The sequence below is a fragment of the Cariama cristata genome, unplaced genomic scaffold (genome assembly GCF_000690535.1).
Source record: "Cariama cristata isolate BGI_N322 unplaced genomic scaffold, ASM69053v1 Scaffold40651, whole genome shotgun sequence".
Classification (NCBI taxonomy): Eukaryota; Metazoa; Chordata; class Aves; order Cariamiformes; family Cariamidae; genus Cariama; species Cariama cristata.
In genome coordinates, this window is record NW_009599425.1 from 1 (window position 1) to 13450 (window position 13450).

Sequence of the window (13450 nt, forward strand, 5' to 3'; positions counted from 1 at the left end):
GCCCAGCCTTAAACGGTGACAGTGGGGAAAAAAAGTTAGTTCCATAAACAGTATTAGTATTTTCTCCTGCTGGTAGTGTAACAAACCACAAACAAGCTTTTGCAGAAAAGATATTAAGAATTTTTATCTAGTCAACACGGACTCATGATACTAGAATCTCTCATTTTCCAATGTGACCACGGATGTTAAGAGAAGCGGTAACAGCAGCAAAGGTGATCTCAGGCAGCAAAAAGTACTCTACAAAGTTACAAAATGTTCTAACATCCGGAGTGACTGATGCAGTGCTCTGATGCAGCTTCATGCAGGTAAGTCAGATCTATGGGCTGGTTCCAAAGCGGAGGAAGAACATTCCTAGAATCATTTCTTCTCTCAGGATTTCCTCACCTGAATGAGAAGCTTTCTGATGTAATGGACAGAATTCACTGATCTTCTTTTTACTTTCAGGGTTCAAGATGCCTGAAAATCCTTGTGAAAGAAGAGTCCCTTGAAAAGTGCTATATTCACAGGAATTATGCTTTGAAAAGCTTCTCATAAGGCCTGTGTAGACCATGAATCTGTGGAATGAAATCCCCCTACACAAGATGGCCAAGGCAGCCCTCTAAAAATCAGGAAGAGATATGCCACTGACAATATTATTTAGCTAATCCACACACAGTACCTAGAAGACAGACAAGAACGCAGTTTGGGAGACAGAAAATTATTTGATGTTTTGATTTCCCATTTCCCAGTTCAGAAATAGAGCCCAGAGATTTAGCTAGCATGTATTTCTGGAGACAGATGGCTTCAACACAACAAATAGTCTATCTGCCCCTCTGTTTGTCAAGCACTCTAGGCACCTAAGATGACGATCCAAGACAGGAAACAGATCTCTTGCAGGATGAGGATAGCTTGAAAGCCTTTACCCAGGTCTGATAAAGAAAAAACAAATTAGAGTGCAGAGAAAAAAGTGGCAGAGAGGGACAACACAACAAAACCACTGCCTTCTTTCCAAACGCATAAGAAGAAAAAAGATAAATTTAGTCCCTACTCTCTTCCCAAAGTACATGAAACAGTAGAAACTAGAAACAAGATCTTTAGAAGGGCATAACAGTTTAATGCATTAAAAAAATTGAAGTAATCCTTACAAAACATACTCCAGCTCAAATAAGTATCTCAAAGTAACTGAAGACCATATGGTAAGTCTCTCTTGGGAGAGATGTGTCCCAAGTGCATCCTATAGATACGCATTCGATTGAAATTAATTTCTTTTGAGACAAGTGTCTTGGATACACTTCTTAGCCACAGAAATGTCTTGTATGTAAAACATTTCATTCTGCAATAATAATATTTTAATTTTTTCTTTTTTTTTTTTTTTTTAATGAAGGACCAATTGCATATCTTATTATTTTCTACAAAACTGGAAAATCCAGGACACAAACACTGATGCTGCACTTCTGGGCTTTCTGATACAACGTGGCACTTTTCTGTTTACCTAAACACTACTTACCATTTCCAAGCACAAACTGTGTTCTTTAGGATTCAAGACACCCAAAAAATCTTAATGCAATAATCACGGATAATTGCCCTAAAGTTAAATATCTTATCTGGAGATGTCCTTGCTTTCCATTCTGGCAACGACTACCTGAAGTTCCTATTACAGATTTTAGGGCAATGCAGCTTAGAAGAGATCTTTTGAAGACTGCTACCAGTGCAGAGCCACCCTGAAGCTGTCACTCAAAACAACTGGAAAGAAGACATCTTGAATGCAGAATCAAACCTCAACAGAATCTCTGTAGAGGTACTCTTCAATCACCTACGGCCAAGTAAGGATCAACTGGCCAACTATAATGGAAACTCTTAATTAGACTTGTGGTATTTTTAACCCATATTGGGTCAAGATGGCTGTGATGTGCTACATATGAGTCTTGGTTAATGCTCGTAGATGAGGTGTTAATAACTATCAATATCCAAGATTTGGCAAGAGTACTTTTGGTGCATTTACACAAAGAACACCACTCTGGATTAGCCAGCTGTTCAGACAGAAACACTAGCGTTCCAATCTTTCTAGGGTATACCAGATTACTGGTAATCAAATATTTATGTTTGCAGCTTATGCTGAGGGTCCTGATCATTTACTATGAAAATGAGCTATTTTTGACGCCTATGGTAACTCCTTATGCGTACAGCCATTTCCAGGACATCACCTTCTGTTTCATTAGGAGAAGCACAGTAGTTCAATGTGCTCTACCGTTGCCTGTTCTCAGTACTTTTTCCAACCCACGGCTAGACTGCTGCATTGCACAGAACCTGAAGTTTGCTGTCTTCACCTTTACTTGCTGGTGTAACTATAATGATCCAATCTGAGGGTGGTGATGAAACAGAAATCAGGGTAACCATAATCTGCTTTTACAGGAAATGAGTTTCTCACAAAGCAAGTGGAGAAGGAATGCAATTTTTCACTACTTGCTCATTCAAATAGCAAAAGAGGTCCCATAGGGCTAGAGGCTTCGTATTGTACATTCTTGTCAGCGTCACTATTTTCTCAGAACCTTCAAATGAATAGCATCTCTCCTTGGTACTTACATCACTTGAGTTTTTCAAATTGCTCTTTAACTTCCTTAATAAGTCTTCAATTTCTATTAAGGCCACATTCTGATTTCCTGTGAAGAGCGCCAGTGGAAAATTAAATTTCCCCATTATCTTCTACAGTAACAACTGACGGAAAACAAATTGAAAACTTCTTTACTCTTTTACCATGCTTTTAATTTTGAACTCCATGCAACTTAAGTGTAGCCACCCCATCCTCTTGCTTCTACTGTATATCCAGATGTATTAAAACTGGAGGGTTTTCTTCCTATCATCTGACTGTTTCTTTCATTTAGGTATTGTTGTTTTGGTGGCACTTCATGTTTTACCACAGTAGCTCAATCATAAGAACTGTACTTATTTTATGCTACTTAACTTGGGAGGGTAGCAGGGAAATCAAACCTTCCTTCAAGTTTAGCATTCTTCAATATTTGCAGTTGGTATTACTCTTAGCGTTTTGTCTATTTATGTATAGATTGGTTAAAATATGAAACTATAAACCTAAGACTTTTCAATTTGTCACTAAGACAGGCTCCAAGATCACTCTGACAATGACTGTACATGCAGAAGTCACTGTTATTCAGTGAAGTTTAGTCATTCACACATGAACTACCACTAGTGAACAGCGACCCTAATCAAAACATGCAAAACTGGAGAAACAAATACATGCTTTTTTTTTTTTCTTTTTAATTATGACCAATACAGTATCCCATGAGCTAGTATCAGTTTGTCAGAAGTCAACAACAGCAAGAGATTCTTAGGTTCCTTTCATACTTTTACATACCTCATCCTTTTGTTATTTTGACACTTCTTTATAACATATTCCTAGAATTACACTGATAATTTTCAAATCTCTACAGTCCATTTCACAGATGCCATCTTTCCATTAAATCTTCTGATAATATATGCAAGACTCAAAAAAACGAAGTCAAAAGATTTATCACTTGATGTCATATTTTGCTTCAAAAACGCACTTTAAAAGCACCATTAACATCTATTACTGAAAAATAACTTTCCAAACAGGAATCAAGACTGAACTGCAACATGTGGCAACAAACACATTAGCATCCAACTGTTTATCAAATATTTAAAATATGAATCTAAATGACTACAGTCGATTTCTGCTGCAACTGTAGGTTGAAGACCTAGCTTTTGTATTAATATTTTAAACCTACTCAAAACCTGAAAGGTGTATCCAATTCAAGCTAATTTTTACAAATTACAGTGACATATTTGCGCCTCTCTCTACTTTTAAACATGATCTAATATTTGATACTACTAAACTCTGATAATGATATCCCTAATTTAAATTGTACTCCAAATCTACAAATATTTCCAGACTGCTTTTCAGGAGTTGACTATCTTAAAGTAGATCATCATAAATCAAGTTGCAAATCTTCTTGCCCCTGGCTAACTTTATTTTTCTCAATAGCATGAAAACTTACACTCTGCTTTTTGAAAATGCCTCTTATTTTTTGTGATTCCCTGTCTTGATCACCTCACAATTTTTTAATCAATACCCAGTATTTCATTTGGAGACAAGGATAAAAATGACGATCCTCCACTATTTAATAAAGGTCTTTATTTCAACACAGTCATCATTCTTTACAACAGAAAACTAAGCCTGTTTTTTCTTTCCTCTACTAAGAGATATTCATTGCCAACTTAGTCTGAGGTGCAAGCTTTTAACTTTCTCCTGAAGTTCTCAGCTATTCTGTCATCGATGGGCAATAAGCACTTTCTATGCTGCCAAGCAACACTTAACCAGCACATCAATTTTAATCAGCCTTCCACAAACCCAGGCTGCATGTAAATGTCTGAAAACATAAATTTATTCCATTTATTTCTGAATAGTTATAATATTTTTTAAATCTAGCTTTCCCCTTTGGTTCAACTTTCCTATTGCCACAGATGTGAACATAGCCCATTCAATTAATTCAAAACATCTGGTCTAGATGACATGCTGTTGATCTTCATCAGAATTTAACCATAGGCACTCTCTTGCTATAATGAATAAAACCAGTTACATGTTCTTGCCTCTCCTACCCAGGATAGGAGAGTTTCCAGTAAAACAAAAGGAAGATCTTGCTCTCATCTGTCAGTGTTGCAAAGCTTCTTCATAGTCTAGTCCCATGAGTGAGACTGCACTCTCTCTTCTGGGTAATTATGGTTATAATGAAGTCTAGATATTTTTTTTTTTAGGATACTATAATTAAATACTTTCACAAATCCATATCCAATCCACAAATCACATGTTTGTTTTGATGCTTAGAAAGTATCTACCAACAATAATCCAAAAGGGCTTACTAAATTTGCTGCTTACAGTGAATTAATTATGCATCAACATTACATCCTACATTTTTACTTCTGGTTGACATTTTCATAGTTGCAGTCTTGCATATTATTTCAACTCCGTACTGTCTTAAAATACTTGTTCATAATTATAGATGTATACAAATCTTTAGACATAGTATCCTTAAACATAGTATCTTTAAACACTGATTTTTATGCAATATAACAACATTACATAATAACTCCCAGCTACTTTTTAATCTCAAAAAATTCACACAAGTGGTGGAGGAGTATGACACATTATTACGGTCAATACTCTGTTACACTAACATTTATACAAATGTTTAGAGTAAAGGAAGGTCTCCAGCATTAAAAGAGAACTATACTTACTAGTTTTGCTTGCTGTGCGTTTACTGGATCACCATACTGCAGTAAAGCTTGAAACTGGTTATTCTTTGTGAATGTGATTATCTTCAATACAGCACCAAATTTAGAGAATATCTGCCAAAAACATTGTAAAGTTTTACACGCCAGTTCCTCCCAGTCATAGCTCAAGTTAAAATGAAATTTGGCTTACCTGATGAAGAACATCCAGGGTTACCGGATAGTACATATTGTCAATAATTATTCTAAGTACCGGACTCTGAGCTGGAGTCACTGCACTCTCACTAACAGTGGTTCCACTAATGGGAGCATTTGTTGCCTGCACAGCTGTCACTGCCTGAAGAACAGCTTGGGCCCGCTTAAAAATAAAACAAACAAAAAAAGAGACAATTTTTTTAATATATTTCAAGTTGATAGCTGGACATTAATTAGCAATATAGTTAACTTCAGAAACAAAATAGTCTACTTATTCAAAACTCAGAGCTACAGACATAACATAACGTAAGTACGATGCAGTTCGACTCTCTGAGAAGAGACAATAAGCATGAAAACATCAATTAATCCTTATGTCACAGTAAGGAGGGGCTTCAAACTGCACCAATCTTCCTAGTAGCAAGCTTATTGTTCTACTAGTAAGTGAGGATTTTGTAGGTTTCAGGACTCTTTATAGACTTTTTTCTTTCCTTTAAAAACCCAAATCAAGACCAAACCGAAACAAACACAAAAACCCACAAATGCAAGCCTACCGAAACCATAAGTATTTATCCTATTTTTCAAGACACTGTATTACAGTCAACATTTCACTGCCATTTTAATTATGTAGAAGGCTCTGACAGGAAGGGATAATGCTAAACTAAGACTTCCAAACTTCTCAGTTTTAATACAATGAAATAATACACAAGACTGACAAGTGTCAGAAAGTAGTATCCACAGAGATGTAAACAAACTGGTGTCTGTTATCCACCCTCTTTCATAAAAAGAAAAACAAAATCCTCTCCATGTGTGGGGATTTTTTGGGGTTTTAAACACAAGCAGGGTTTTAGAAATTCAAAGGTAACCACATGATGACATCACAAGAACACACATCTATGTAACTACTTCTGTTGCAAAAACTGACAGTATCAGAAAGATTAGATGTCTTTTTCTGAGAAAGAAAAAGTGCAGAAAAAAGGGTTTCCATTTAATACTTTCATTACAGTAGCCTTATGAAGCAAAACGATACAAAACAGAGACACAAGTGAGCATGCCAGGTAAAAATAATAACCACGATATTAACGCATACTGCATACTTTAAAGGTGTTAGAGCTACTACATAATTTCACGTCTCACAACTTACATGATACTCCTCATACTGAAACGAATCAATGAGTAAGGAAAGTAGGAGGCAGGGGGGGAAAAAAAAGACCTGGTGAACACTAGCTGGGAAAATAAAATTTACCTCTATGTTTAACATTAGCTACTGTAACTCTGTAAAAACATCTTTTGATAACATGTTCTTTTTTGCCCCTTATGTATGAAATACACAACTTTCAAGCTGGCCAGATACTTGGCTGAGTTACATAATTACTTCCTACTCCTTCTGTAAGCACAGAAGCATATATCAATTAAAACTCACGCCTAAAAAGTGACTGGAAAAGTTTAGACTGTATAACCCAAAGAACCAAAACTTGTGAAGTCAATTTCAACATAAGACCCTTGTTAGCACTATTCATCTATATTCTGTTCCACTAAAGTGAATGTGAATGCATGAAGGAATATACAACTTAACATTGGCAAATAAGGATAAAATCTATAAAATTATAAATTATGACAGTGAGTATTTTGTCAAACAAATTCAAGATATCATTTAGTATCATATATAAATAGCCACTTTTGAAGACATCTGGGTAGTATGTGAAGCTTTTCTCTTATTTTTGCAAAATCAAAATTAATTTAAAAACATCAGCTAGACCATTCAGGAAGTATAACGTTTGTTTATTTCTAAATGTTGCAATGTCTGTGCAGAAAAGACCAAAACCATGCATTTACGACAGGTTGATGATTACAGAGAATTACAGTTACAGAGGTCATTCTAGCCTCAATTCTTTTGAGTCTAGATACTGAATGAAACAAGGTAAGAGATGTTTTGTTTTAAATTTGAGTTTAAATGATCTTCTTGCAGTGTTTTGATGTCTCACAGGAAAAGGCTGTTCATAGAATTATAGAGCTGAGATGAAAACTTAAACTTTCCCTTTTGAATCTGTTTATTCAGAGCAAACTCATTCTGAGTACATTACTAAAAATAACCTTTGAAGCTACTATTATTGAGAAATTCAGAATAGCATAGCTTAATGGAACTTCTCTTACTTTCATTATTTCTAAAGGCCTTTAAAGTACCCCTTGGTTAAATAAATTTTTCTCCTATCTTCTTTATAACTTATCACTTGCACCTTTCTGCAATTTTTTATCCTATCTTTCCAGTTACATGTACTAACATCCTGACTTTTTCATCTCTTCCTGCCTGAACATCCAGAAAAAGACAATTTCAAAATTAATTTGGCTGGATGACAAGGCTTTCAAACACAGATTTAAAAAAAAAAAAATTTTCTAAGTTTTGCATCTCAAAATAACAAAAAGAAGACTATAAGCAACATCTGCACCACCTTTATTTTTCCTTACAGAAAAAAGAATATCCAACTATCTTGTGTTTTACAGAATGCCTCATGAGATACTAGTTACAGAATACCTACAGCTGAGTAGGTTCTAAATTAATTTAGAATTAAATTCTAAATTAAAGAAATAGAGACCTGAAAGACTGGGAATATGTTAAAATCAGGTATTAATGCATATGGTCGCATAAAAGCTGCTGAAAAGTCAGCACATCCTATACATTCAAAAGGTCAACACATGAAGTACAAAAACAGTATCACCACAGAAGTCGACAATGTAAAAGAAATTTTTTTAAGCGAGTATGTCCACCCACTATATGTGGGGACAGGATTCATCCTCTATTCTCTTTTTTCAAAAGTAAGTGAATTTTTCTTTATAACTGACATTGTGGGGGTGGAGGGGATCTCAATTTTTTAAAAGTACCTTTAGGAGCTAAACTATCAAAAGATTCTAAGGAACTGGAATGTTTAGAAAGATCAACAGGAAAATCAACACTAGATTTGATCTGAATCAAGATGTCTTTCAATAGATTACTCTGAAATTGTTTTTAAAGCTAACAGGTATAATTTTACTATTTACACACCTTACCTAAGACAGGACACAAGTTACAGAACCTGTAACTTCATACTTGCACTGTCTTTTGTAATATCAAAAAGAAAACATAAGAAATTAACCTTAAAATAATCATCTGACTTGTGGCAAGTTGATATCTCTTTTCTCCTCCCATAATTTCTACAAGATGGTCACCACGTTACTTTTTCTAATTTTCCTGTTCTACTAGAAACAGACGTGGGCATCTACAGATATTGTGAAACAGATTCTGCAGAGGCAACACTAAAACATTTTTTTGTTATTAAGTATATTTGTCTCTACAGTGATCATTATTCTTTTCCAGGAACAGCAGATCACATAAGCTGAAGTTACCAGTGCTACCAGAGCAATCATTCAAAGCACTGAAACATAAGCATTGCTATTAGTTACTATCAGCAGGGAAATTCAAAGTAGCATTAGAATCTCACATGTCAGAATTAGAAAGTTAATTTTTTCATCCTACAGTCTCTAAACAAAGATGAAAACTTATTTTATGAAAAAACTTAAAAGACACTTCAGAATCTTTTTCTTTTTATGTTAAGGAAACATTAAGAAAATTCATTGTAATGGAAAGATCACACAGAAAGCAAATCCCCTTCAATATCACAACGTGGAATGATCATAGGGTAAGACTACAGCAGTGTCAGAATGTGGACAAAACCAAATGATTTAAACGTATGCCACATGAGCCAAGAATACATGCCATGCCTCATTTTCTACTGTCTGCATTTGTAATACTACATAACAGTAAATATACCTGGTTAAGTGTGTTGTCAGTCTTTAGTTCTTTATGATTGGAATACTGGATATAGATAGGTTGGTTACGAAGATGAGGTGTCACAGCAGAGTAGTAATTAACCATAGTGATAGCTGCTTCTTCTGTAGCAAGTTCCAAAAATGCCTGTAATTAAACAGTTAATTTTCAGTATTTACAAAGCAGATAATCTTCATATTAGCAGTATATTAAAAAACACTTAAAGTGTCTGATAACACATTTTAACAAGTATCAGTTTTTACAAGATGTCATTCTCTACAGACCAACTTTATTTGTTAAACTACTTCATCCCCAAAAATTTGTCCATGAAGATATAGGACTAAATATTTATCTTACAGCTAAATTTTTGCTTTATGTGGCTGTCAATCATCCCCTGTTGCCCTCCAAAAAAACCCTTACTAAGAGACCGTATAAGTTCATTAAAAAAATTAGAGGAACACAGGCTTTTTTTTTTAAAAAATAATTATTGCTATACGACTTATTTCAACAGCACTTTATCAGTGTATTTTTAAATTAAACAGTAAGCATATTAAAAAATAGAAAGCAACAAATTACCTGATTTTTCCCTTTCAGCATCAGGATGTTGGTTACCTTACCAAAAGGTAAACCTAAAGCAATAACTTCTGTTTCTGTCACTTCCCCAGGCAATTTCCTGATATGAAGAACACGAGAAGGAGCCCCATCCATTTTATCATCACCTTTGAATTTCTTGTTGTCATTACCATTGGCTGAAAGACATATTCAGACTCTGTTTGAAAAGTTTACTGATACTATTGCTGCTTCATTAAAAAACATTTTTTGATTATAAATATGAGATATTTAAGTAAGCCATCTCTTAGTTTGATGTAAATAAAATTCAAGGGTTAAGAACAAATTCTAAAGAGACAAATGTTACAGTTTCATGAAAGGTGGACTGTTCAAGATTAACTCAACAGTCCTCTGTGATAACTCATTTCCTAAACAAGATGAAAACCATAGCAAATCCTTCTCATCTCACTTTCAGTGAAGTATCTCATATAATACCATATAAGAATATTAATTATGACTCAAGAAGGGTTTGCATAAGAACTCTAAAGTACATAAAACCAATAATTAAAGGTTACCCAGAATTTTTTGAAAGAAGAAAAATCATGATGAACAGTTACTAGAAAAGCTCCTAAAGCAGTTTTAAGGACTGTTTGCACTAAGGAATCAGACACAAAAAGTAGAAAAGTATAAAAGCAAGACAGGAAGCTTTATTAATGCAGAGAAAGATCACACTGGAGAAAAGGGATGACCCAGAGGACTGACATCACAAAAGGCTGATGAAATCCACAACTGCAGAATTTAAGGACCAAGTACAAAAATGCCCATTATGAACTATAAGCTCACCCACAGAAAAGGAAAAACCAACTAATAAACATGACGCATCCAAAATGGATAAAAAAAAAAAAAGCCAGACCAGATTTTCCTAGCAGAAGAAGGGAAGCATTAACATAATTGTACAAAGCATCAGAAAGATACTACTCAGAATATTGTCTGGCATTCTTGTACAGAATTCCAGCAAAATTCCAGCTTCAGTTCCTTTACCCTTTTTCTTGAACGTATGTAATAAAGAGCTAACCAGTTGGATGGAAGAGGTCTTGCTTTGGAAAGAAGGTCAGAAAAAAAATTATTTACTTTGGTTAAAAGGTAATACAACCACTGCCTACAAATATGTCAACAGAGTAAACATCAGAAAGAGTCAAGAACTAAAGAACACCACTGTCATAAGATATACAGATATTAATGAATTAATCAATGCTGGAAATCGGAATGCATGTAGATATGACAGGAGCAAGTGTTAAGACTTCCTTTTTTTCCTACTTCTGGCTATAAAACATGCAAGTCAGTGTGCGAGCTATTCAACCTCTGATTTCGTGTTGGAAGAGCAGTTCAGTAGCTACTTGTATTTCCAAAAAACACACAAATAGTGACTAGTGGAAAAATGTTTGTAATTATTAGTGTTCAAATTCATGAGTTGAGGGCTTACACCAAAGAGGATTTAAAATAAAAATTATGAACAAATTTTGAAAAAAGTAGAAACAGTAAGGGGAGGGGGGATCAATAGGAAACCTGTAAAGTACATTAAATCCTCCAACAGAAAAGAATAAAGAAGTCCTCAACTGTCACTCAGCTGTAACTACAGAATATAATTCTGAATTTGTGCCAGGCAAGTCATTTACACCTCATCTGATTCCCTGCAGAAAAATATTGCATTAATTTATGACCAACTTGAGCACAGGAAGTTTCGCTAAGGGCATGCGTGAATCATAATCAGGAATTCAAGTTCTTAACTCCATTTGCCTAAACCAAGCCAACATACTCAAGATTAAAAACACAGATTGAAACAGACTTTCATTTTCACAGGTCAAGAACATCCACACTCCAGATCTAGATTTGAAATGCCAAACTAGGTACAACATTTAACTACCTTTTCAATGCTATTAGGAAAACTGGCAAACTTGGGGTCTCTGACCAAACCTATGAACATACTTTTTACTTTTTCAAGAATAAGGTAATTCTCCATACTTCAGTTAAAGGAATTCATGGAAAAATGATAAAACCATACATCAGGAACTGTTTCCATCACTCCTTTTTATCTTTTTCTAAGAGCTAAACCTCTTCATTCTAATTTGAATGTTTCTACCTTCCACTTCAACTATCTATCTTTAGATTTGGCTAAATCTAAAATTCAAGTTATTCTCTTACTTAAAAATAGTATCCCTTACAGACAGGTCATCCCTCAACTTCCTCCTACCCACCCAAAAAAAAAATTCCAGGACTGAGCTTTTTAAAAAGTTCTTGCATTGTGGAACACTTGTAAGTCTTTCCCGACTTCTTATAGCAGACAAAATGACAAAAACTTAATGACACTGGAACTTGTGAAAATTCAGCTACCACTATCTCCAACTGACAATGCGAGAAGGGGTTGAATTCATGCAATAGTATGTGTTTTATTTTGGTCTGCTGCACAGAAGAACAAATTTTGATGGAACACAGAAGAATAAAATTTCAAAAATACACACTGAATTAGGATCTGAAGTCCATCCTTACTCTACACAAGGCTCTAACCTGTATCATTTTGGAAAAAGTGGAGAGACCGGGTTTCCAGGTAGCCAGATTTCACCTGTTCAAAATTACACAATATAGCACTTTATCCTCAAAGTGATAGACAGTCAAAGTTTATGAAAAAGTACTTTCATTTTTCACCTGAGGCTCATTATTCAATAGTCTTCCCTAGTTCTCAACTTAAATGTCTACAAAAAGCTAGGAGAAAATATTGTAAAGTGTGACAGGCTTAACAATGTATTACAAGCAACACATTACAAACAAACTTGCAAAGAGTAAAAGAATTACAGTGATACTGAAACTAGATTTCCAATGCCTTTCATACTTAAGCTTTCTAAATTTTAATTCATGTTTCAAAAATTAAATATGAAACATTAACAATGAGAAATGAGAAAGTGAAAATAAAGTTTTTAAACTGAAAGATTTTCTGAAACTGGTAAGAAACCTTACATCACCAGAAAAGTATATACTATGAATGCTCAGATCAGTACTTACAGAGCTGTTTTGTCTTTTGTGTGGTTTTCAAATTCAATTTTGACATACTAACTTTTCCACAGCATAATGTCCAAAAATTTATTTTTTTTTTAAACTAAAGGTTCTATTTGGATTAGGCTTTAGATAATCCCAATGTTACTAGTAAAAGTATCACTGGCCAGCATATAATCACTCACATATATGCATTTGCAAAGAAATGTTCCTTTAGTAATTAATGTATTTACTGAATAACTTCTTTTTCCATCTATTAGTATTGCTATCTAATATTTGCATTTTACAGAGTTTTTCAACTTTTGCTGCAGTAGGTTTAAAGAATAAATTTAAAGGAAATATTTTCTTGTACTATATATATAAGTATCTTTTCCTAAAGAGCAGTTAAGAGCTTTAACTTAACTCATGTATACAAGTCTCACACAATTTTATTTTTAAACTATCTTAAACTAAACACCTACTAAACTATTGTTTTAACTTTTTTTTACTTACTGTAAAAAAGAGCTACATAGACAAGTGCCTGTGGTAAAATGTTTAAGTGAAAAAGTAGATATATAAATATATTAAAATAATACACACAAAAACATACAGAATTAGGCACTAAAGAATGTATGGCAA

The 13450-nt window shown here is 34.2% G+C and overlaps 1 protein-coding gene across 1 annotated transcript; it reads right to left on the reverse strand.

Annotated features, from left to right (window-relative positions):
* Window positions 1–5247: 5247 nt before the first annotated feature.
* Window positions 5248–9985, reverse strand: LOC104168909 (polypyrimidine tract-binding protein 2; the record flags this gene model as incomplete). The annotated part of the gene is made up of 4 exons (XM_009709672.1): window positions 9812–9985; window positions 9239–9382; window positions 5435–5599; window positions 5248–5358 (listed from the first exon to the last, which is right to left on the reverse strand). Coding segments are annotated over exons 1-4 (552 nt in total), but the record flags the coding sequence as incomplete, so codon positions are not given.
* Between the last annotated feature and the right edge of the window lie 3465 nt (window positions 9986–13450).